The sequence below is a fragment of the Oncorhynchus tshawytscha genome, linkage group LG18 (assembly GCF_018296145.1).
Source record: "Oncorhynchus tshawytscha isolate Ot180627B linkage group LG18, Otsh_v2.0, whole genome shotgun sequence".
In the NCBI taxonomy this organism is placed as follows: domain Eukaryota; kingdom Metazoa; phylum Chordata; class Actinopteri; order Salmoniformes; family Salmonidae; genus Oncorhynchus; species Oncorhynchus tshawytscha.
Window position 1 is genome coordinate 14,428,316 of NC_056446.1, and position 26,853 is coordinate 14,455,168.

General features: G+C 42.7%; 1 protein-coding gene across 15 annotated transcripts in view; it reads right to left on the reverse strand.

The window, feature by feature from the left end:
- Positions 1–26,853, reverse strand: part of ptprk (protein tyrosine phosphatase receptor type K) — a 154,134-nt gene that overhangs the window by 100,391 nt on the left and 26,890 nt on the right. For all 15 annotated transcript variants that reach the window (XM_042300684.1, XM_042300686.1, XM_042300690.1 and 12 more), the window contains exon 2: positions 2,061–2,183. In XM_042300684.1, the coding sequence (XP_042156618.1) occupies positions 2,061–2,183 (123 nt within the window). The remainder of the gene's footprint in view (positions 1–2,060; positions 2,184–26,853) is intronic.

The following is a 26,853-nucleotide window of genomic DNA, read 5'->3' on the forward strand; positions in this document are numbered from 1 at the left end:
GGTCACAGGGCCCACGTCTCCACTTACCACGCTGCTTTCCCTGATCTTAGTTAAAAACCTTAATTGTGTTGGATAGTCTTCAAACCTAAATATACATTTTTTTTCGCCGCCAAGCACAAAGCTTTTTCTCTCTCCTCGGGAAATTAAATGACGTATTTCTTTCTTATAATTTGCGAAACGTTGGAACTAAGACTGTATTTTGGGGTAGTAACAAAGATGGAGAATAAGACGCAAGGCCCTGAAATGAATTTCCTTCTACCTATTGTCATGACGTTGGCCTGGGGGTAGGTTTACGACAGTCATAAATACCTCTTCCCCCCTTTTTCCTCTCACTCTACCCTACTGATGTTACATTTGCAAAACCCTTGGTTAACATAGAAATTCTGGGAACATCAGAAGGTGGGGGGAAATGAACAATATTCTGGTTATCCGACCAATTGAACATATTCGGTGGTACTTAATGAATATGATGTCAGTTCAGTTGTCATCTGAGACATTCTCATCAATGATAAGATGACAAAAACTCTACAGTGGAAAGTCTACACAGAGTTATCGGATTCACGTGGAATTGTTGTTCAATTTAAATGTTTGAATATGAAATTATTCGTGATGGGATGAAATGTGATTTTAGCTTCTAAAATGTGAGATTTGGGTCTTCATAAGATTGGGCTCTGCTCAATCAGTGGCCCGCCCCTGTGAAGGGACATGGGCTATACAACATTTCAAACACGCCCTCCTCTCCCTTCCTATATAAAGCCTTGACGACAATATAACCATCTGTTCCGAGGACGTGAGGACGACGGTCCGATGTCAGAATGGTTCAGATAATAATGACATAACAAAGCAAACATCAGCGTGAGCTTTGGTTGAGAATGGTATGAACTTTTATTCACTACAGAAGTGATACCTCCTAGCCATTGAATTAGCAACAGCCGCTGCAAACGAGGGCTAGGAAGGAACAAACAGAGTAGCCCGTCTACCACACACTGTATTCGTATTACCACAACATATTCAATTTACCAGCAGAGACATTCTTCAAAGGACTCGGTTGGGCAACACGGCCTTCCATCTACCACCAACCTACCGAAGCGCAGCTCAGAGTAAATATTTATTGCATTTTCCTTTTCCAAATGGGCGGTAATTTAGAATGCATAAGATACTGTATTTACGATAGCACAGCTTTGCCCTTTGTTCCTCAGTTTTCCCACTCTTTCACTCAAACCCAGACCCTTTTCTTTTGTGTAACCAGCTGTCATATGTGTTCCGCCCGCTAGGGACGTTTTCCTTTATGACGTAATTTGTAATCAAGTTATGATTTAAATATGTGTATGTGTAATTCTGTGTGATTAGTTAGGTATTTAGTAAATAAATAATTAAACCCAATTTTGTATTACTGATTCAACTTGTTAGCCAGGGTTTGTGCAGATAACCAAGAATTTACAACTTTCAGATGAGACTGAATTAAGATGACGATTAATATTGACTGCTATTGATGTAAAATATTACTAGGTCTTTAAGAGTTTATTCGGAAGATAACAGCACTATAAATATTATTTTGTGGTGCCCGACTCTCTAGTTAATTACATTTACATGATTAGCTCAATCAGGTAATATTAATTACGGAGAAATTATTTTATAGAATAGCATGTCATATCACTTAATCCGGCATAGCCAAAGACACGACACTATCCATCGTTTCACCCTTCCTTCCTTCTCTCTGAAACGAGCAGCTGTCTGCAGTTCCCTCATTAGCTCCTCCACTTACTCTGGTGAGTTTACACATTAGCCCAATAGTCTTTGTCGCTTGTTTTTACGATGGACGCACTAAATAGATTACATTTGTGGCTAAATGTGCAGGGCAAAGTTAACTGTGTTGCTTTTGTTTCAGCTGTTGGCATTTACACTGGAGGGGAGAAAAAGTTGTCTAAAAAAAGTTTTTCGTTTTTCTACATAGCAGGTGTTGGGAACCTGGTGTAGTGGCCTTGGTCATGTTTGCTAACACATTGCAGGGAGGGGACAGCGTCCATTAGGTTCGTGGACATGGTGGCAGAGAGTCTCACCTTGAGGTAGTTCAGACGATAAGTATGGCACTTCCTGTGCGCTGACATGGGTCCAGTCAAAGTCATCGTAGGGATCCTGCTGGTAGTCACACTGGGCTGGACCATCGTCAAACGTACAGCCACCTGGAAGGACAAAGAGAAAAACATGAGGTCATTTTTTCAGCTAATTCCATATTGCCGGTTAATAACATTGTGCCCTTTATTAATTTACTAATGAATTACCACCAATTGCAACAGGTGAGCCCAGTGGTACCTCTGATCACCAGCCAGGGCAGTATAGGCCTTCTATCCCTCTTCCTTCCTACCGAGATAGAGTCTCCTCCGTTGGGTAATGCAGCATGTGCTAAGATCTGACAACTGAGTAGGCAAAAGGAGGCCATGCAACCAGACAGCTCAGTCACACAGTGCTCCCCTTTTTCAGTTTCAGGCTTAACTCAGAGCCAGTCATTTGTGAGATGGTGTGCATAAACAAAGGCCCTCCTGAAGGCCCTACCCAAGTCGACATGTCACAGGGCCTGACTGGAGCAGAGAGGAGAGACAGGCCTCTAATGACTTTGACATGGGTGCCTAATACGTGTAGCCAATTCCACCTGAGGTCACTGGTGACTTATGGGAGGAGATACTCATTCCAGGTCCTCTGGATGAATTATTGGTTGTTGAGAAAGAGCTTCTCAGTTTTAAGAGAAAAGGGATTGTGTTCAGCAGTATTCTTCCTCTTGAGTTTTCTAGCAAGCTATGTATATGAAATGCCAGGTCTATATTTAATGGTCAAATTTGAACACGGTTAATTGTAGGTTAAAATCCCAATGACCGGGAAGGCGCATATAAATGACCTGTACCTCTCTGCTCATTACCAAGAGAGAGTTCTTCACAAATGGAAAAAGGTCACCCTATCTGGGTACAACCGCTGATCTTTCAAACCTCTGAGTGATGGCACACAGAAATATCATAATTTGCATTTTAATTCCAGGACAAAGGTAGATGCTAATTAACACGGGCTACCAGAGGGTTGTAGCTAAAATAAATAATATTCAAATCCCCCACAGGATGATACACTGTGTTGTCTAAGATGGCATAACCTCAAAAGCATCTACATTGAACACAAACACCAGTAATTACAGAGGAAACATCAAGTGGGCACTCTGTATTGCAGTTGACTCATATTTCCAATGGTTAATTAAAGCACGGTGGAATAAGCCCAAAACATAGACTAGGCTACATCTTAGAATTGAGAACAAATCAAACTACAGTCACTTCCAGACAGGGTGTCCCTGGACAACATATCCTGAGTAATACAGGAATTTAACATTGACAGAGAGCAAAATCACATTACTGACTGAGTGATTCAGAAATAAAGGGATTCTTCGGGATTTTGGCATTGAATCCCTTTATCTACTTCCCCAGAGACACATGAACTCGTGGATACCATTTTTATGTCTGTGTCCAGTATGGTAGCTTCGTAATAGCGTAATGGTAATGACTGGAAGTCTATGGTAATAATTAGCATGCTAGTTAGCAATTGCGCTAATACTAGTTAGCATCTTCCTCAAACTGAATGCAGAGACATAAAAATGGTATCCACGAGTTCATCTGACTCTGGGGGAGTAGATAGATAAAGGGCTTAATTGCCAAAATCCCGAAATATGCCTTTACTAACTTTCTGTCAACTTAGAGCTGTTTAATCCCCAGTTTTGAAGGTGATGACTCAACACAGCCTGTGCTTGTTTTGTGACTGGCGAGCTACCGTAGATCAAATACATGCAAATGCAAACGCCTTGCAGCACCGAAAACCATTTATCTCTTGTAAGAATATCCTTCCATTTCTACCAATCTTGCTCAGCTTCAATATGCAAATCTGAATAGCTGCAACTGACAAAATAAAAGGCCCTTGTTGCACCAGGGCTTCCTTTACTACATCAAAAACATGCAAGTCCCTCTTCCTGCTGCCTAGTGAATGTGACAGAGGCCTTGGTATGGTCTAGATTACTCCCAGCAACTGGAGAAGGCTTACCACAAGGAGTTACATTAATGTGATGCTTACTTCTCTTTAACAGAAACGCCATTTACATTGCCATACCTACACCTTTCCCTGAATGTAGTTGTTAAATCACTTCACCCAGTCACTGCAGCCTAATGTCACCAATAGTGAGATTAACACAATTCTCCCAAATACAGTACAACCCAAAAATGGCTGCAGGACATATAAACTCAGCAAACACTGCAGTGTAACGCATGAGTGCCCATGAACAAACTGGTTCAGTCATGAACATGGAATGTGCAGTTTTGCTATAACATTTCACAGAAATACCTCCACTCAACATCTGTATATAAACCCATGTTACATTTTCCGTTACTGACAATCATTTCGTCCCTCTTCTGGATGAGTTTACATTTCCCGCGCATTAATCTACTTTATGAGAGTACTATAGGTTGTAGTGAGTTTGACTTCTCCATGAAAAGGGAGATGAGACGGCCTGTTGGATGCATGGCACTGACGGACGAATGTGTGTGAAACTGTCTGCCCACACACACAGGCAGAGGCAGCAGAGCCACCCTCCAGCCCACGTCTTAGCAAACACCTTCTCCTCTCTCCTTTGTTCTGCCAGGAAAACCAGTCTGCCACCCCACAACACAATCTGCACGCACGCACACAGACAGTCTGGCAGTCCCTGGCACCTGTGCATCTCTGACCTGGGTATTCTGGTAGACTTTCAAGCATTTATCATCTTTGTCTCGAGAAGTGTTGTTGTTTTCCGTTTAATTCAGTGACACTTAACTAAAAACTCCAAGCGCACAAAATAAAGCCCAACCATGTCAAATCAAGGTTTATTTGTCACGTGCGCCGAATACAACAGGAAAGGTAGACCTTACAGTGAAATGCTTACTTACAAGCCCTTAACCAACAGCACAGTTTTTAAGTTAAAAAAAAAAAGAAAAAAAAAGGTATTAGGTAAATAATAGATAAGTAAAGAAAATGACAAACAGTAATAAAGTAATGGTAGCGAGGCTATATACAGGTTGTACCGGTACGGTGTCAATGTGCGGGTGCACCGGTTAGTCGGGCTATTTGAGGTAATATGTACGTGTAGGATTAGTGAAAGTGACTATGCATAGATGACAAAACTGAGTTTGGACCGTTGGCAGTGGCGAACAAAGCTCAGGTAGAAAACACGCTAGTCACGGATGAGGGGAAAACAAAGCCTTTCAATGATAGCCACCTAGCCACTCGGGCATTGCTTATGCAAGCACACATAACAGGTCAGTGGTGTTATAATTGCATTATTAGCGAGATAACAACTAGCCGCTGAAGAAATGAGTTGTAAAAAATCCCCTCTGCCTGCAAGGACCCCGACGAGATGATTTGCATACTAATCTGAGGACTCAAATGTGGAAGTCTGCTAATGAAACAATAGTTTGTGCTTCATTTACATAATAAAATAATTATTGTGGCTGATAGACCTCGCGGGCGAACATTGTTCATATCCCTGATAAAAGTGGGTTAACAGCTCTATCACAACGCATACATGAACTATAGCCGCTCAGCGCAGTTTGTGTGAGGGATATAGGAACAAACTGCTTGCAATTATTGAACAATGTAATACAAGCCTCATTATTGGGAATACATATTTTGGACCTATTAAAGGGACTAAGTAAATGCAGGGTTCAGCCAAACTGGGAAAGATTCAGTGAAACCGTCAACCATCTTGTAATTATTTCCCATTAACATAGGGACGAGATATATAGCTCTCCCACTCAGACGTGCTTTTCATTGCTTTTGGAGATAAATGACTATTGATCTGCATTATAGCTTTGAGAAGGAAATAAGTGGCATAGCATCTTTTCCACAAGCAAGTGCACTTTAAATAATATATCTCAAAAGGTATACCAACGTGTACAATGGAATACACACCTTTCACAACTGTCTAGACCAGAGAGAGACGGTGGGAAAACACACTAGGAGTTGGTTTCTTGGGGTCAAGGATTATTCAACCATGGCTAGAACACAAGAAATCCAAGTCATTCGGTGAAGCACCGAAAGTGCTTCACCAATACATTTTGGTGAAGCAAAGAAGGCTCATGAAGCTTACTAAAAACATTACAAAATAATTGTTTAAGAAAGCCAACTAAGTGTAGAAAACGCAAACAGAAAATCAATCAATCATAAAAATCTGTTGAACTAAATTGAAAAATATGAATAATGATCTAATTTAGATAGAGCTGATTTGTTCTCCTCTGAAGTGTTCTTCTGAATAATTATGACACAGAGATTCAACTGAGGGTTAGTCAGGGTAGAATGTTTTGTCAGATCCAACTGACAAAGCCCTTACAATCACATGGAGTACACTAAATATGGATACTGAAAATTATACTAATGTGATGGTATCACAAAGTGGGGTCAACATGCTGTCAACTGGACAATTGCAACATTCCAAAAACAATGTTGACCTCAAAAATCAGAAGTTCACTGCTGTTTTGAACAAAACATACCTCAGTACTGAGCCATGAAAACAGTGAAAAGGCTTAGTCAACCTAACAAAAAGTTGAAAACTGGACACGAATCAATCTTCATTTAAAACGCTCTCCAAAGCCCAGTGCCTGACTTTGAAAACACCAAAAGGGCAGTATTTTTTAAATATTTTATCAAATCCTGATTGCTGCCCCTGTTTTACATGAGAAAAGGTGAAATTGCTTAGAAATTATACAAGTCCTCATTTTTCTTCCATCCACAATATGCTTACTCTATATGCACTATATGGTCATTGAGCCTCGGCGCACTACGAGTGCAGAGCTGACATCATCAAAAGGATGGCCCAGATAAAGGCAGGGAGAGCAGAGCACACCTCACCTCGCTTCTGTTAAACAAGAGCATGACATTGGCAGTAATTCATTATGCAGGGGATGAGATGAAGAAGGAATTCTACGCCACTGCCAAAGAAAAGGCCAATTAAAACCCATGAATGAAACCCTATTAAAGATTTTGTCCCCCCCAAAAAAGCCCTGTTTCTCTTTTGGCCTTTCGTCCTCTATAGCCCTGTAGCATTAGCTGCAAGACAGGCCACAGTGCTTCACCCTCCATTTCAGCTGAATCAGGAGATTTAATTCACTGTTAACATGATGCCTGTTTGCATCCTAACTAATGAGCACCTATTTTTTTCTCATTTTTGACCGCTTTCAGCTCCTCAGCTCTCCCCCTCTGATTCACCTTGTGTTGGCAGGATGATTGTGAAGTCCAAAATCCACTAAATCCATCCCTGTTTGCAATGCCACGCATTTAATACATATATGCTTCCACTTATCCTGCTGGCAGAGAGCGTACGGCTTCTCCCGGTTAATAAGGCAGAGTGCTGGCCAGGCCTGTTCAGACACCACACACCATCACTGAGGAGGAGGAGTGGGATATGGCCTGGGCCTTCATGGCCACCACAGAGTCAAACTCACTTTTATCTGACAGTGACAGGGCCAATGAAGGCTCACAGCTGTAGTCAACTCCAAACCCCACAGTGCCCACTCTGCAGGGAGGCAAATGAGAACAGCCATGAAACCAACCTCGCCATGGGTTGATAGGCTCCAAAGGAAGTGACATCCCCAGAGTGGTGTGATGGTAGAGAAAGTCACAAATCACACGAGAGAGAGAGAAGAAGAGAGGGAAAGAGAGGGAAAGAGAGGGAAAGAGAGGGAAAGAGAGGGAAAGAGAGGGAAAGAGAGAGAGAAAGAGAGAAAGAGAGAAAGAGAGAGAGAGAGAGCTTTCTGACTATATTATAGTGAGAGAGAAAAAAAGTTATTCTCTCAGGGGTTAGAAATGTGAACATATTCACAGCGGACATTGAGGGGGAACAGCTCACTTCCTCAGCACCCCTAAGCCAACTGGCTCCAAGAAGAATACTATAACAGTACAATAAGCAGCTGTAACTGGAAACCAACAGGCCCTCTGGAAGTGCCTGGGTTAAGCTGTGACTGGAGACCAACAGGCCCTCTGGAAGTGCCTGGGTTCATGAGTGCTTTACACAGAATGTTCTGCTGGACCATCTTTAACAGCCCATTTGTGTGTGTTAGTCTTCCAATTAAACATTAGGTGTTTCTTGTGGGAGACATTTTAAAACTAAATTAAGCCAGATAGGATGACAGCGAGTGTAGGGTTGCCGTTATCCTCTCTCACAAAGTACAACCTTGTGACAGAACACACGCTTCTATTAGAGAAAGCCCACTCCTTATTAATACCAGGGAACTTCAACCGCAGCCACATCTTCGGGAAATGACGGCATCGAAATGGCAACTTGATGAAGAGATGATAACGGTCCCAATCAGTCACCTCGCATCTTTTAAAACAAAGCACTCGTCTCCCATAGCCCTTGTTTATCCCTTCAGATCCCTGCAAAGTTGCTTTGTGCATGTTTCTGCAGGATGTCTCTTCCTTCGGTTAACCTGTCCCTCCCAACACCTCCACCCCTCTTACGCAGCCTGTTATGAAGAACAAAGGAGAGTGAACCGGCAGCAGCGTATAATTATAGAGAAAGTGTGGGCTTCACTGTTCTCGTGTTCTTGGACACATATTGTGTGGATCCTGCTCTCCTCCGGGTTTGAAATGCTCTGTAGCTTTATCTAACAGCGAGGGCTGCACATTTTCTTTCTGGGTTTTTTCCCCCACGGGGAGACAATAAGGCAGACGTTTTTGAGAAACGGGAAAATGTCAAGATTTGAATAGTAATAAAGATCCATGATATGGAGAAAAGAACCTTTCCATAAGCATTTGTCTGATGGCATAACCCCAGGACGTCTCCAGCCCGGTCTTGCTCTTTGCAAATGCTGGCTGAAGCCTCAGCGCAAACAAATCCAAAAACGCTCACTTGGAAAGGCTGAGGGGGCCAGTAAGGTCGCTCACATTGTGTATAAGACATTTAACTTCATTTCAAGAGAGGTGTTTACATTAGAGAAAAAGCTTTCTGGGGTGGGGGGTTGCAAAATGATGGAGTGTGATTTGGACTGGGGCCACAATCCACCTTTGCACAGCATTTCAAAGCTTTCGGGTGAGGAGCGTCTAGAGGTCTTCATCAATGGTGTAAAGTACTTAAGTAAAAATACGGCTTTCCGTAAATAAATAAAAACAAGAAAATAGTGCCATCTAGTTTGCTTAATATAAGGAATTTGAAATGATTTATACTTTTACTTTTGAGATACTTAAGTACATTTTAAACCAAATACTTTTACTCAAGTAGAATTTTACTGGGCGACTTTTCCTTTTACTTCGAGTCATTTTCTATTAAGGTATCTTTACTTTTACGGAAGTCTGATAATTGGGTACCTTTTCCACCACTGGTCTTCACGGTTCTACCCAAACCAGATTAACGACCCAAGATCGGATCCAGCTTGGTGGCCACAGGTCTCGGATCTGTGTGACAAGATGTGAAATACCAACGGTATCCAAAATTATATTTGAATAATTTAGCTCCTTAACAACAATTGCAAGTTTCATACATTTAAATGAATGTCAGTGGGTCCGCTTTCATCAAACCAAATGTGTCAATATCATTTTGTGACAAAACGGCATATTCACTTTATGAAAACGAGCCACTGCATGTGACGTGGGGTAAAATAGGCTACTTGTGGGAGAGGAGGGGTATGCAGCGGAGAGAAAAAGTGATAGCCCGTAGTCTATACACGGAGTGTATAAAACATCAGGAACAGCTTCATCATATTGAGTTGCACCCCTTTTGCCCTCAGAACAGCCTCAATTCGACGGGACATGGACTCACTACGGTTTCCAAAGCGTTCCACAGGATTGCTGGCCCATGTTGACTCGAATGCTTCCTACAGTTGAGTCGAGTTGGCTGGATGTCCTTTGGGTGGTGAACCATTCTTGATACGCACAGGAAACTGTTCAAGTGAGTTTCAGAAACATTAAGTTGTTCTTGGTTGATGTGAAGAAGAAACTGAATGAGAGAGATTACAGGGAGGAAAAACCGACAGGCAAATCATTTGTATTCGCCTCAATTATGCACATTGTGGATACAGAGGGGTAAAAGGTCAACCATATTTTTAAGACCTGAGCTATTTTATTCAATTTGCTAGTTTATTTAGGCTATGTAATTTATTCATTTACGCTTGGCCTATTTAGTAGGCTGTTTTTCAATTTTATTTGGGGTATTTTCTTTGTTAAAAATAACAGTTTGTTAATGTTTAATGACTCGAGTCAAGCGTGATATTTGTCAGCATAAAGATGAGTGACTCATTTATGCTCTAGTTGTGTGGCTTTCGTTGAAAATAAATAAGTTGTACTATAATGCAGAGTTACCGACACATTCTTTCTGATCGTCTATAATAAAGATAATGTTTGACCAAGTTAATCTGCTCATGTTGTGTGTGAGGTAGACTAATAGCCATGGGCTTATCTACAGAAAATATTATAGCAGAAAATATAGAATTATTACAGAAAATATTAATATTATATTACAAGCTTCCCACAATAAGTTGGGGGAATTTTGGCCCATTCCTCCTGACTGAGCTGGTGTAACTGAGTCAGGTTTGTAGGCCTCCTTGCTCACACATGCTTTTTCAGTTCTGCCCACAAATTTCTATAGGCCTGAGGTCAGGGCTTTGTGATGGCCACATACCTTGAATTTGTTGTCCTTCAGCCATTTTTCCACAACTTTGGAAGTATGCTTGGTGTCATTGTCCATTTTGAATACCCATTTGTGACCAAGCTTTAACTTCATGACCGATGTCTTGAGATTAAGATTGCTTCAAATTATCCACATCTTTTTCCTTCCTCATGATGTCATCTAGTTTGTGAAGTGCACCGGTCTGTCTTGCAGCAAAGCACCCCCACAACATGATGCTGTCACCCCCTTGCTTCACGGTTGGCATGGTGTTCTGGGGTTTGCAAGCCTCCCCCTTTTTCCTCCAAACATAACGATGGTCATTATGGCCAAACAGTTCTATTTTTGTTTCATCAGACCAGAGGACATTTCTCCAAAAAGTAAGATCTTTGTCCCCATGTGCAGTTGCAAACCGTATTCAGGCTATTTTCTGGCTATTCTATTTACAGGTTATGTCGATATAGGACTCGTTTTACTGTGGATATAGATACTTTTGAACCGGTTTCCTCCAGCACCTGGGATTGATTTGCACTTTTCGCAACAAAGTACGTTCATCTCTAGGAGACAGAACACGTATCCTTCTTGAGCGGTATGACGGCTGCGTGGGCCCATGGTGTTGATATTTGCGTACTATTGTTTGTACAGATGAACGTGGTACCTTCAGGCATTTGGAAATTGCTCCCAAGGATGAACCAGACTTTTGAAGGTCTACAATTTTCTTTTGATTTTCCCATGATGTCAAGCAAAGAGGCACTGAGTTTGAAGGTAGGCCTTGAAATACATCCACAAGTACACCTCCAATTGACTCAATGATGTCAATTAGCCCATCAGAAGCTTCTAAAGCCATGACATAATTTTCTGGAATTTTCAAAGCTGTTTAAAGGCACAGTCAACTTAGTGTATGTAAAGTTCTGACCCAATGGAATTGTGATACAGTGAATTATTAAAAGTGTGCAAAGCTGTCATCAAGGTGGCGTGGCTACTTTGAAGAATATCAAATATAAAATATATTTTGATTTGTTGAACACTTTTTTGGTTACTACATAATTCCATGTGTTATTTCAGAGTTTTGATGTCTTCACTAATATGCTACAATGTAGAAAATAGTAAAAATAAAGAAAGAAACACCTTTGAATGAGTAGGTGTCGCCAAACCTTTGACTGGTACTGTAGATATTTAAAATGACCGGATCCTGTCGGGATCGGGTAGGAAATTATCGGATCTCAATTTTGGGATCTGAGAAGACTTCTAGGAGTGTCTTCTTCACCAGGCCATTTTAACCAACACTGTGTTCGAAATAGCTCAGATAGATGGGGGAAATAGCAAACAATCTAGCGTGATCCAAATGTGCCGAGTTAAACAGCCGTCCACTGTTGTGAGGCCCAATATCTGTCACAACTGTTATCCCTGCCCGGCAGCCTGTTCGATAATAATACTGGTTTGGGATATAAGCATGAACACCTAGCTTCAGAACAACCACAGTTTGAAAATGTCAATGGTTTCCTGGGTTGGGTATTAGGATTAAAACGGCACAATAAATAGCCAAGAGGGTGAAATTAGGCTGGCTGATTTGAGGCCATTCCAAGTGGAGTGAAGAGCCTTTTAACCTCTGACCAACCCTGTTGATCCCTCAAGCTATTGTTGAGTAGATAATTACTGTGCCACTGTATGCACCATATTTGAATACTTAGAGAACTCAAATATAGTTGTTGTTGGTTTTTGGTATTTTGGTTTCCGTGCTTCAAATCGAATCAAATTGCATTGGTTGCATACACATTTTTATCAGATGTTATTGCGGGTGTCCTGAAATGCTTGTGTTCCTAACTCCAACAGTGCAGTATTATCTAACAATACACACAAATGTAAAAAGTTAAATAACGGAATTAAGTAACACAGAAATATTACAACTACATGTTTAACATGTTTTGTAGCGTTAAGAGCCACTCAATCTCATTGAGAAAAGCCTATATCCATTTCAAACAAAGTTAACTAATTCATAAGTCCAATTAGTGTTGGGATCTCCGATATCCTCAACCAACCGTGAGGCATCAAGACAAGTTACCATTCAACCCTTTTGTTGACATTTGAGGTAGCAGTTGAACACAAAAAATGTTTTAACATTCTTGGAACGAAAGCATGCAGAACAGCAAACATTTAATATGCCTAGACTGTCTGAGAAAATCATTTACAATAAGGAGTTTGTTTATTTTGGAACTAAAAGTAGCAGATCTTAGCAGATATTAGAGGCTTTGGTTAACTTTGTGGGAGAGGTCAAAATATCTAGGTCAGTTGTTTTTTTGTACATAGGGATGTTAAGTCAAAAGAATACTTAGCAGCCAGAGGTTAGGCTGAATAGACATTTTTTAGGTGGTTTGTTTGGATGTTTAAATATTTGTGTAGGAAAAAATCCTCTGTTTTTAGCTCTCCAAACAAATTACTTATTAAGTCATTGTTACTGAGTTGAACCTCGACACAGTACAAGCAAGTCAAAACTGGCTTGGCACCACTCCCATTTAACAAAAAAGATGGAGGCCCACAATAAATGCAGCAAATAAACAGTGCTGCGAGAGACAGGGTTTGCATTGTCCCCTCCAAGGCCAGACCAGATGTTTTCCCGGGCAGGCAGCAGTTTTACAGCCTCGTCTGCAGGAGGTGATAAGCCTTTAAAATGTCCAGAGCTCGGCAGGGGTCCTAGACACTCACACCGGGGACCGCACTGCCAAAGCCCCTTTCACCACAAACCTCAGTTCTGAAATCACACACCCATTCTAAACATGAGCAGGCAAGGCTTAATGACACCTTCCGTCAACTTAAGCACAGCCTAGAGTTCACCTGTCTAGATGAAGGTCAGGTGGGGATAGTGGGATAGTGGGAACAGACAGTGGGATGAGAGGAATTCAATCCGAGCGCAGCAGAAAATAAGTACGGCAAATGCTCGCATTGCAGGTTAATAACACGTCTGAGGTTGACACACACCCCCCCCCCGACTGCAGCTTGTGAGCACTCTTTCCTCCAGCACAGCAGTTTTGTTGTCGACCTGCTGCCATCATGGCTTTCATTCACGTTGACGGTGACTGACAACACCAGAAAGAACCCCCCCCTGTAACATTACAAACTTGTTAGTGAGGCCTGCCTTTCATGCTTCCGAGAGCCTAGCCAAGCATCCCATTAACCATTCCCAGCGTAAAACACAGAGCGACAGCGGATAGAGCGATCTACTGGCTGGCTCCTCTCCTCTGCAGTGAAGTATCTATCGATCCCCAAAAATATGGATATTTAGCTTATGAACATGCTTATGCTTTATTTCCTTTGCTCTAGATATTTTTTTCCCCCAGCCACAATGTGTGAACCTATGATCTTCCTGCAAAAGGGAATTAATACACTCCCTCCACAGTATCAATTGAGTCTCCACACTCTGTTGATTAATTGAAAGTGTCTGATAGATGTGCAGCCTTTCTCATGAGGCTGTCTCTCCTCGCACAGTGGTTATCTCCCAGACACAGTCCACGTGGCGAGGAAACTCATCTAAATTCATCTGATATCGCCCATAACTTCATTTCCCGATTCATCCCTTTAATTGCAGCCCAACAGACCAGTCATAGCATCGACGCGATACTCGCTCATCCTGTTTAGACGGCCCGTTAGTGGAGTGCACAAGTATAAAGTCCGAACATATGTCCTGAGTCATGAGCATATTTTAAGGGGCTCAACTCTACTTTGAGTTTAGTGATGTCATGGGAGCGGAGGGACGGTGTCGGTGCCAGGTCGCACCATAGCCATTAAGCTGGAGACGATTTCAGGCTGGCTGAGGATTTTAGGGCTTACACTCCAGGATCCACCAGGCCAGGTTGACACTATCTCCACCACACAAACACCTGGCAGCTCCGCCACCAGAGCTGCTGAGCTGGGTTGATAACGGCCGGGCCAAGCAACCTGCTGGTGCTCCGCGGTGCGGAGTTATTTATTCGTGGTTTGACAAGAGCAGCTACAGTGTACTCATTTGTGGTCCGAGGACAGGAAGTCCATTAAGGCAGCCTCAGTTAAACAATGATCAGCAACCTCTGATAACACAAGGGGTTTTAAAACAAGTGGACACTGATGTAACAGACAACAGGCTAGCGGTTTTGTTCCCATTCAAAGACACACAGAAAGCTCCATGGCAATGGCTGAGCCAGTTGGGCCATTCCATAATTCTAGACATTTCAGAAAAAGAAACATGTTCATATTTGAGAGGGCGGGTTATGAATGCAAAGGAACATCATAAATGATAGTAAACCTTTACAGCAACCATGAACATGACCCAGTCATACAAACCATTAATGACCTCTTGGGTGGATTCAGTAATAAATAATATAAAAGACAATACATGTTGGAGTGAGAAGGGGAGGGGTTGGTTCCCCTTCAGTTGAAACTTTGGTCAAACGCCACTTAGGGGCAGAGAAAACAGGAAAAAAAAGTCGCTTTCAAAAGCATCCGAGGCCACCAGGCATTCCTGGTTAAATTAGGTTTGCGAGTTTGAAGGAACTTTATGACGGTCATTAAAAAAGACTGGAAATAGTTTACTTTTACACTTAACATACAAGAATCGCCAGCAGGAGGAGAGGACGCTAGAAAGTCAGCCCCCCCTCATCTGTGACTGGCTGAGGGCGTGTGCAGCACTGTGCCGCCGCACACGGGAGTGGCTCAGGGAGTTTGCAGTGCCGTCTGGGGTCTATTGTGCAATGACAATGTGAGACTAGGAAATGAGTCCAACCGGTCTGACTCATTCAGTGTGTGTGAGACATTCAGGTAAGGGCAGACAGCCTCTGGGCAGAAAAACACAATACCTCTCCTGTAACGTTTCTCCTCTTCGTCTGAGGAGGAGTAGGAAGGATCGGACCAATATGCAACGTGGTAAGTGTCCATGTTAATTTATTAGAACGGAACACACAATACAAAATAACAAAGTGAATGAAAGAAATGAAACAGTCCTGTCAGGTGAAACAACACACCAAACAGAAAATAACTACCCACAAATCATAGTGGGAAAACAGGCTACCTAAGTATGGTTCTCAATCAGAGACAACAATCGACAGCTGCCTCTGATTGGGAACCATACCAGGCCAAACACAGAAATACAAAACCTAGAACAAAAACATAGAATGCCCACCCCAACTCACGCCCTGGCCAAACTAAAACAGAGACATGAAAAAGGAACTAAGGTCAGGACGTGACATCTCTGTTTAGTCACCAGAGGCACTGTTGTTCTGGGACTCCTTCCTCCTCCCAACCCGTCCGCCTCGCATGTCCATGTCCAAAGGGAGGGGTACTATTACTGTGCTATTAAGAGTCTGGTTCAGGCCCAAACCCCTTGAGAAGTGAGCTGCACCACGGCTCTCTTTAAAGCGCTGTCCCTCCACATCATAATAGCCTGTGGAGGCACTGAGGCAACACGCCTCTCCTCAATAGCCTCACCCTGACCTTGAGTCCAAAAACATTAGTAGCTGATAAGCCATTTTAGAACAAGCGATTCATAAGTAAAGGGAAGAAAATAATTTAGGATCATTACTATGAATGTGCTACATGTTCTGTCACATTTCTACTAGCTTTCCATGGCTCCTGTTCAGGAGAATGCATTTTGTTGGATGTTTGTTCACGCATCCATACGTAAATACTATAGGCCACAGCTAGAAGGATGCACACTTTGTGGAGGCATTGGTGTAAAAAAATCCTCCACGTACAGCCTCTGCTGCCTCCAATACCTTTCATGTGTTTCCAGGCATGAAGCAACCCCATCGCCCAGTTGCCTGAGGAAAGCCACAGAGGCTTGACGGACAACCCAGATATAAGAGGAAACCACCCGAGGGCTAGACATTCAGTCCAAAAAGCTGTTTACACTTAGCCATTATTGGAAAGGATTTACCCTCCTCCTGGCATTACACACACACACACACATACAGTTTATATCGCCTCAAATGCAACCCGCAGTGATAGCGGAATGAGTTCTGCTGTTCTTATACAGTGTAGCCTAGTGAACGGTCTTTGTTCATTTTTCAAGCAGCACACTTTAGATTCCAGCTCGTGCTCCAGGAGAATTCTGCAAATCTCTTTCCCTACAGGACACTGGCAATGACCAGGTCTAAAAACGAAGCCAAAAGGAATTCCTTCCATCCGTTGCGAATGTGGAAGAAAAATATTCAATCAGTCATATTTTGCAAATCATTTGACTTCAAATACATACAGCGGCAGCACCCAAGAGAGTCACGCACGCAATATGAAATTATAGCAAGTCAAACGTTATCAGCACAACTCGGATTACATCAACAAACTGAAAACTATAGAGCTTCTCCTTGCTACTACCAATCATAGTGCATCCAGAATAAGGAAAAAAAATAACCCGCTTGTTTTGTTTTTTTGGAGGTTGAGGAAGACACAAACCCCATGCCTCTTGGCAGCACAAAGGCAAATGTCCAGTTTCATTAGTTACATTAAACTGGACAACTACAGAGGGCCCTGTATCTGTATAAGAAAGACAATCCACCTCCCGGTAGATGGGAGCAAGGGGCATGATGCCCTAGTTGGCCTGCGTTCGATTGAACAGTGGTGACAAGCCCCTGGTCACATGACGACAAAACAATGTCCCGAATTGTCCATTCCATAATTGTCCACACCACAGAGGAGGAAATGTGTCCAGGCTTGGCCATGCGTGAAGTCTCTCTCCTCTGGAGAACTGGAGAGCTCAGAGTGAAGAGCATGTGGGTGCTTGTTTTCCATGCACGGGATGAACAATTCAGTTGTTCAAAGTACACACTTGGTTAATTGCTTGGCACTGTGTTCATTTCAGCGGGAACAAACACACACCGTGGGATGTTGTCGAAGATAAGGAGACAGTGTATGTCTACCCTTGTTCTGAACATGCCTCTCAGACAGTGTGCATGCACACCACTACAGTTCTGGTTAATATTCACTTGCATGGGTGATATTGAAAATGTACGTCTCAATACTATGGAGAAAGGAAAAATGCCCCCAGATTACTAATTAGCATTTGAATAAAAAGGTGAGGAAGAACAATGGGCTGAATAAAATATATGTCTTTATAAAAAAAAAAAGTGAAGCCCGATTTCATTATAGATAACAAAATGTATTTGACTTTCCTCTCACTGTAAAAGCATAGAAATAGGCATTTTAACACAAGGCCAGTGGAGTGTTTGACATTTCGTGTTCATGGACTGATTCTCAGTGAAAATTCCCACTTAGAATTGTCATTAAATAGCACGTCCACCTGTTCCAATTTGATCATTTACTGGAGGCGCTTCAAACCAGAAAGAGGTGACGGCTGCGGACACAGGGAGAGAATGCTTATGTAGCTTAACTGTTGGAGCACAGGGTATTGTAAACGAGGAAGTAGCTGTAGGGTTTTCTGTAGACTCTGGAGTGGCCTTAATAAATAAATAAATGGTTTTTTAAGCGTCGTATTATGAAGTGGGAATGTCAAGAAGTGAAACAATCCCGTAATGTGTAGCCCCTGTGGTTGGTACAGTCTATGCAACATTCTATATATTAAAAAAAAAAAAAGCAAGGCACTCTCCCCCAAAAAAAGATAATTATTGAAAGTTTGAGGAGAAGACTGCTGACCACGTTGAAAACGCAGCCCAATGTGAAACAGCTGAGCGTTGCTAGTGCAGTCACATAAGATTCATCTCTAGGTCTGGCTTTGCCCGGCACAACTACCCTACTGTATATTGTTTTTCCCTCAGTGACAAAATAAGAGCTCTGGTTTCACTGTGAGGACCACGGCTGGATATCCGTAAAGCTTATATGAGGAGAAATGAAGTCAAACTGCACCTATCAACCTCTTATCCCCATCTCATCATTGCTGGGCCAGTGGTGGTGATGGCTTCTCAGTGAGCTGGATATCAATACATCAAGCTGTCACAGGGCTGAACTAGCAGTCGAGCCTGCAGGATGTACTCTATAACGGCTGGCCAAAGTCACCACCAGCCTTTCTACAGAAACCCCCAAAAGGTTGAGACCTCAATTTCTCCTTATTCAGTGATGCACTAATAACCACAGAGATGTTCCCTTTCTCCCAGACTATGCCTGCAACCTCACCTGGCTTCGCTATGCTTAATAAGCTGTATTCAGACTCACTCCTCCTTACTCCATTCACACGCACTCCTCCTTGCTCTATCCAATGGGCTGAGCATGCATTCCAATAGAGCTCAGTGGGAGGGGGGGAAATAAGGAACCCTTCCTCCTTCGTTTTCTGTTCCTATTGAAATGTAATAATGTCATTGAGATTATGCCCCTGTACTTAGCATGTGAATGGAAGACGTTCTGATGAGCATAATGAGCGTAGGATCTGAATACTTTTAGCCTGCATGGGCACCTGGAGGAATGGTCCTGGGGCAGAGAAAGTGCCTCTGGTGAAGTGAAGCCATCCGAGCCATTGGAGTGGACAGTGCCATTTGCTGTCTGCCAGCTTGGAGTTGGAGAGGGGACTGAGAGTGGAGGGGAGGCTGTGGGCCATCTGGAGAGACCCCCTGTTCACCGTCTCCAGCTCCATATGGCCGCCCCCACACCACGCATCACCCACTGGACAGTACCAGGTTGGGCAGGCAGGCAGACATGCCAGGGTTGAGGACCAGCGTTTGGAGCAGGGCACGAAGACTGTCTCCTGCCCTCAAATAATGTTGCTATAAAATATACAATTATATTAATACTGTAAATGGCTGCGCTTCAGTTCAGGGATCAGTGACTGTGCTTTGCTGATAAACGTCTGCAAATGGTTACGTTCTGTAAAACGTTCTATTGGCATAACCAATGGACTAAAATGGTAAGTCAATATGGCTGAGGGTCTTCAAATGGCAGGGATCTAAGTGACGGTGACCAATGCACAGAGGGTCCTATCCATCTGCATTTAAACACGTGACCCCAGGCCTCATAAGAAGCCTCCTCTGCAGTACGGCAGGGTAGCCTAGTGGTTAGAGCGTTGGACTAGTAACCGAAAGGTTGCGAGTTCGAATCCCCGAGCTGACAAGGTACAAATCTGTCGTTCTGCCCCTGAACAGGCAGTTAACCCACTGTTCCAAGGCCGTCATTGAAAATAAGAATTTGTTCTTAACTGACTTGCCTAGTAAAAGAAAAGGTACATTTAAAAAAAAAAAATTAAATCACGGAGGGGGAGCATCAACAATGCTAAGCCAGGCTTATGGTATCTCCACTGTACTCTGCACAGGAGGAGGACGCGGATAGCCCCCCTCCCCCTCCCTCTCCTCTGGTGCCACCTTGCCAGTAGAGTTACAGCCATGGGAGGTAGCCTTAATGAGGGCATCCATCAAACCCAACTAATAGGTTTGTTATCCCCAGAACTTCACCTGTTCAGTTCAGCCACTGGCTACATCCGTAAGACAACGGGAAAAACTACGACTGCACGGGAGGCAATAAAACATCTCAACAACACAAAAAAAACTACAGCAAAGTCCAAGCACGAGGTAGACTGACCATAGTGATGTAGAGGTAGACTGACCATAGTGATGTAACGGTGGCTTTACAGAGAGGAGGGTCTCACAGAATGAATGCCCTCTCCCAGTCTACCACGGCATCACTGTAACTACATCCCAGAGTAGCAAGGCAGCTGACGCTATAGGGCAGAGGGGCGAAGACAATCATGCCCACTACACTTCCTGACAGATCCAGTTCACAGAGCATCATGGGAAGGCTAATACTCCCAGACAGTCGAGTGATCCTCCTCCCCCAGTTCTGCATCAGCGCCGTACCAGGCCGACCCATACACTGTACCACTCCATCATATGGCCTTAGTTCTCAGCAGGACTTTCCAACTCAAAGTGGGGGAGTCAGTACTTACTTGTGGTATTGTGTAGAAAGACATGACCTTACAATTAAAATGACTGAAAATGTATGAATTCAGTTTATTGTTAGTTGTTTTGGATATTGTCTAGGCCTATATGATCAGGACTATTTTCTAAGAGTGATAATGTACTTTTCTTAAAAACATGTAACCTTAATCATCTCTTGAGATTAACAGAGATTAGTGGATGAATGGAGATATCCATACAATGTTGAGAGCCCGTACTGAGAGCCCGTCAGCAGAATGAACCCGATGACTCGGTGGCGGGCGATGCCTACAAGGCAAGCAGATACAAGCTCCGCAAATCCATTAGGGATGCAAAAAGACAATACAAAACTCAAATTTGAAATGAACAGACTCACATCGCATGTGGCAAGGACTACAGACCATCACAGACTACAAAGGAAAATCCAGCTGTGCGGTGCCCACCGAAGCCTCCCTCCCAGACGAGCTTAACACATTCTATGCTTTCTTTGAGGCAGACAATACTGAGCCATCCAGAAGACTCTCGCTGCTCCGGACGACCAGATGCCTTCGCTCCCTGAGGCTGACGTGAGGAAAACTCTCACACTGGACCCACTCCAGTTTGTCTACCGCTCAAACAGATCCAAGGAAGGACACTATTTCCATCGCTATTCACACGGCCGTAACACATCTGGGCAAGAGGAACACCTATGTGAGAATGCCAGTGGTGTAAATTACTTAAGTAAAAATACTTTAAAGTACTACTTAATTAAGTTTTTGGGGGTATCTGTACTTCACTCTTTATATTTTTGACAACTCTTGCTCCACTACATTTCTAAAGAAAATAATGTACTTTTTACCTTTTCTTTGACACTCAAAAGTACTTGTTACATTTTGAATACTCAACAGGACAGGGAAATGGTCTAATTCACACACTTATGAAGAGAACATACCTGGTCATCCCTACACGTCCTCTGATCTGGAGGACTCACTAAACACAAATGTTTTGTTTGTAAATTATGTCTGAGTGTTAGTGTGCCCCTGGCTATCTGTAAATTTTTTAAAAACAAGAAAATCGTGCTGCCTGGTTTGCTTAGGAATTTGAAATTATTTATACGTTTGATACTTAAGAACATTTTAGCAATTATATTTACCAAATACTTTTACTCAAGTCGTATACTCAAGACTTTCACTTGAGTCATTTTCATATTAAGGTATCTTTACTTTTACTCATATATGACAATTGGGTACTTTTCCACCATTGGAGAATGCTGTTCATTGACAACAGTTTAGCGTTCAACACTATTGTTCATCAAGTTTGCTGACGACACCACAGTTGTAACCAACAACAACGAGCCAGCCTACAGGGAGGAGGTAAGTGAACTGGCATTGTGGTGTCATGACAACAACCTCTCCCTCAACATCAGCAAAACAAGTTGAATGAGGAGGGAACATGCCCGCCGATCCACATCAGTGGGACTGTAGTAGAGAGTCACGAGTTTTAAGTTCCTCAGCGTCCACATCACTGCAGACTTGACATGGAAAAACAACACCACCACTCTTGTCAAGAGGGTGCAACAGCGTCTCTGCTTCCTAAGGCGGCTGAAGAAATTTGGCATATCGCCTGGCCTGGTACAGTTATTGCTCCATCCATGACCGCAAGGCCCTCCAGCGGGTGGTGAAGACGGCCCAGTACATTACGGGGACCGTGCTTCCAGCCTTCCAGGGCATCTACTCGAAACAGTGCCTGAGGAAGTCCTGCAGCATCATCAAGGACCCCACACCCCCTAGCCACAGGTTGTTCTCTCTCTTACAGTCGGGCAGATAGAATCGGAGAATGAGGTCTGATCGAAACTGTCTCTGAGCCTGTTGGTATGTACAATCCATCAGACTGCTGAACACTTGAACTGGACTGACCATCTGCTCAGGATTCCGTGCACCTTCGCACACATCACAAATGCTGCTACCAGACTCTTATTACACTGCTCAATTTATACACTTGCACCCCATCCCGATACACATGTAAATATTGTACTATAAATTGTTCCTTCCTGTAGTATACGTATGCTAATATATTTATTATATTCTACTGCCATTTACTTTATGTTGGTATTCTTATTTTTTACTATTTCTTATTGTTGTTGCATTGTGCATTGTCGAGAAGGAACCTGCAAGTAAGCATAAATAGCCCATATTATCTTGAAAAATGTATTAAAGGTTTTGTATTTCCAGGTGTCAGTTTTTCAAATGGTCACTCTCCAAACCACACCTTTTCTTTATATATATAGAAAAAAAAACTACAAAACTGGACACAACAATACTTAAACCACCTCAGGAGACCACTTGAGGTGTAGGTAAAATCTAAGAATGTTTTATTTTTTGGTTGTACTGTAGTTACCCTTTAAGTGCACAGCAAGAGCCCGTCGTGTTTTTGTAGCACACGTGATGGTAGAGTTTGCGAAACAAAAACCTACTGGATGGATGAAAATAATCATATGATATCATTCTGCCAGGTAATCATAGGCTACTTTGTAGTTAGCGTTTCATCGAGAAGGTTTTTGGGAAAGACTGTTTTCATTAGCATCATCGCTAACGGCTACACAAAGCGCACCGCACACACACAGACAGGGACGTTCTCATTGCCTCTTGCAGGAAATACATACCACTGATGCCTTCTGTTCATGTCTTATGACAAACTTGGTGAAAGTAATACATGTTCAATACAGTTAGTTGATTCCCTACTAAAAGGTCAAAACATGTTTTAATATTGTTGAATTCGGTTTTAATGCCTGGATTCCGTGTGGTCATTAATTATCATATTTGGACCAGAATGAGGTTCTCTGTTTTCATAATGAATCTGCAGATAATCACCAAAAACTCTAGGCCCACCAGTTGCCTATGCAAATTAGTTAGCTAAATGAACCGCTCTTTCACCGATGCGATTCGGCAACCAGAGATCTGTAGGCTATATAATGACGAGATGCTCATGTCTCTGCCCTGGGAGTCGTTGTTCTAAAGGCGGGAAGGCAGGTTGACAACTTTAGGTCCAAAATAAACCCATTTGGCTTATTTTGGACAGATTTTGGCGAGAGTGAAACCTCTCGCTTCGCCTCTTCCTCTCTGCTGCATTTCCCTGTCGTGGCTAACATTGTGACTGAATGCCGCCTATCCGATCAATAGATCGGTAAAAGATGCATATCATTCATTCTAGCGGGAGAGCGCTCACGTAATAGAGAGGTGACATTTTTAAATGAAAAGTAGCCTAGTTAATATGAAGTGGAAAATGTAGCCAGCTGAAAATGAGTCTGTAACCGGTTGATCAGCCGACAGCCTGCACTAATGAAAAACACTGTTTTAAGATCTTATCTTACCGTTTTTTTTGCGTAGCAACACTTGAAGCCAAGGCGGTGGTGCCCAATAGAAACAGTGTGGGCCTGTCTTCAGTCAACAGGAGGGGTAGAGCACTGTATGGAACAGACATTACTGCCATCTGTCTCCTTGTGAGCAATAACACATCCAGCCCTGAGCACTCCCACGTGCTACATCCAAACTCCCTTGTGCTGACCCCAAGCCCTTCGCTCCAGAAAGTGCCACTCTGTGCATTCTCTCTCACACGATGAGAATTGGCCATCCAATGTCACGAGAAAGACAACCGTGAGCTCCAAAAGGTTTTAAAGGGAAGGTTTGAACCGAGGATGAGATTAGTAACAATTACTATTTTAACACGCAGATATAAACAATACACTAATGTAGTGAATGACTGCCCTATATTCTGTGATGCTAATCACAGCAACAATCATGAAAGAGTACATGATCTTAATTGGTTCATTAAATATTCAAGAACATCTTTCATTGTGAATCAGCATGAGTGGCCAACGTCATAAATTAATCTTCATTTCCACGTGGCTGTTGACTGCTGTCAGCCATAGGTTCAGCCATGTCACGGCTAACAAGAGCTTTTGACAGCACATAGCAAGGAAGGGTAAAGGCAACACGAAGTCAGAGATCATCCAATCAGAGATCATCCAGATCATCCAATTACTATGACCAAAGATGGTCGACTGACCACTATAACAATGGAAATACATGTCCAAGCAGACGGGAGGAGGCGAGATCAGGTGGGAACATTCTAGCCAATGATCTTTTGTAGAAAACATATCAATACACTCGTAACAACATAAGCATTATTAAACTTCTATTTGATCAAATATGCCTCACCTATCAAAGTAGCAATTCACTTTTATCTTGGCCAAATTCAACACTCTCTTATTGCCCCCCATACAAAGAAAATGCTCCCTTGGTCTGCTTAACGATATTAGCAATCAAAGTCTGCTTAATCTACGCGAACAGATTTTGGGCGGAGTCGACCCTAACGTTTCACATCTTCCTCTGCTATAACTACACAGGTCTGATTCCTGACTCCTGAAAAACATTTTCAAAGTCCACCCAACTATGTTTTCTACATCACTGACACCATGGAGAAACCATGTATGTCAACGTTGAAGTTAGTCACCGGTCACAATTACTGGAAATGGCAGGGATGTTGTGTATAACATCCAAGATACAGGTAACTGCCCAAATAAATGAAACACAAACTAAATGTCTTAATAGGGCGTTGGGCCACCATAAGCTGCAAGAACAGCTTCAATGCACCTTAGCATAGATTCTACACATGTCTGGAAGTCTGTTGGAGGGATGCAGGGATCCATTATTCAATGAGAAATTCCATAAGTTGGTGTTTGCTGATGGTGGTGGAAAACGATGTCTGAGGCGTCGCTCCAGAATCTCCCATAAGTGTTCAATTGGGTTGAGATCTGGTGACTGACAGACACACACACCCTTTAAACCCCCTATGTTCCTTTGAGACCACTCTTTCAAAGTCACTGAGACTTCATCTTCTAGCCATGGTAGTCAAAATAATGTAAAAAAAAAATAAAAAAATAAAAAAAATTAAAAGCCCAGTTGCACATGACCCTAAGCATGATGGGATGTTAATTGCTTAATTAACTCAAAAAACACAATTTTGTGAAAGCACCTGCTTTCAATATACTTTGTATCCCTCATCTACTCAAGTGTTTCCTTTATTTTGGCAGTTACCTGTAGTTATGGCTATTAAGCCGATCTCTAACGTCACACGTCTGCTTGGAAACTCTGACAGACATTACTGACAGAACATGCACCTCCATAACATAATAAACTACACTGAACAAAAATATAAACGCAACATGTAAAGTGTTGCTCCAATGTTTCACAAGCTTTAATAAAATATCCCAGAAATGTTCCATATGCACACAAAAGGTTATTTATCTCCCTGTTAGGGATAATTTCTCATTTGCCAAGATAATCCAAATACCTGAAGCTGATTAAACAGCATGATCATTACACAGGTGCACCTTGTGCTGGGGACAATAATAGGGCACTCTAAAATGTGCACAACACACCACAGATGTCTCAAGTTAAGGGAGTGCAATTGGCATGCTGACTGCAGGAATGTCCACCAGAGCTGTTGCCAGATAATTGAAAGTCAATATCCGTCTCCAACGTCATTTTAGAGAATGTGGCAGTACATTCAACCAGCTCTCCACCCTCACAAATTAAGAATTTCTGCACAAACTGTCAGAAACAGTCTCAGTAAAGCTCATCTGCGTGACCGTCATCCTGACCAGGGTCTTGACCTCACTGCAGTTCGGAGTCGTATCGACTTCAGTGGGCAAATGCTCATTTTCGATGGCCACTGACATGCTGGAAAAGTGTGTTCTTCACGGATTAATCCTGATTTCAACTGTACCGGACAGATGGCGTTGTGTGGGTGAGCGGTTTGCTGATGTTGTGAACAGAGTGCCCCCCATGGTGGTGGTGGGGTTATGGTACGGGCAGGCATAAGCTACGGACAACAAACACAATTGTATTTTATTTGAATGCACAGAGATACCAAGAACAGATCTTGGGGCCCATTGTCATGACAGTCATCCGCCGCCATCACCTTGTGTTTCAGCATGATAATGCACGGTTCCAGGTCACAAGGATCTGTACACAATTTCTGGATGCTGAAATGTCCCAGTTCTTTCACGGCCTGCATACTCACTAGACATATCACTCATTGAGTATGTTTGAGATGCTCTGGATTGACGTGTACAGCAGCGTGTTCCATTTCCCGCAACTTCACATAGCCATTGAAGGAGTGGGACAACATTCCACAATCACAGCCTGATCAACTCTATGTGAAAGAGATGTGTCGTGCTGCATGAGGCAAATAGTGTTCACACCAGATACTGACTGGTTTTCTGATCCACTCCAGTACCTTTTATTTAAAGATATCTGTGACAGATGTATATCCATATTCCCAGTCATGTGAAATCCATAGATTCGGGCCTAATTAATTTAT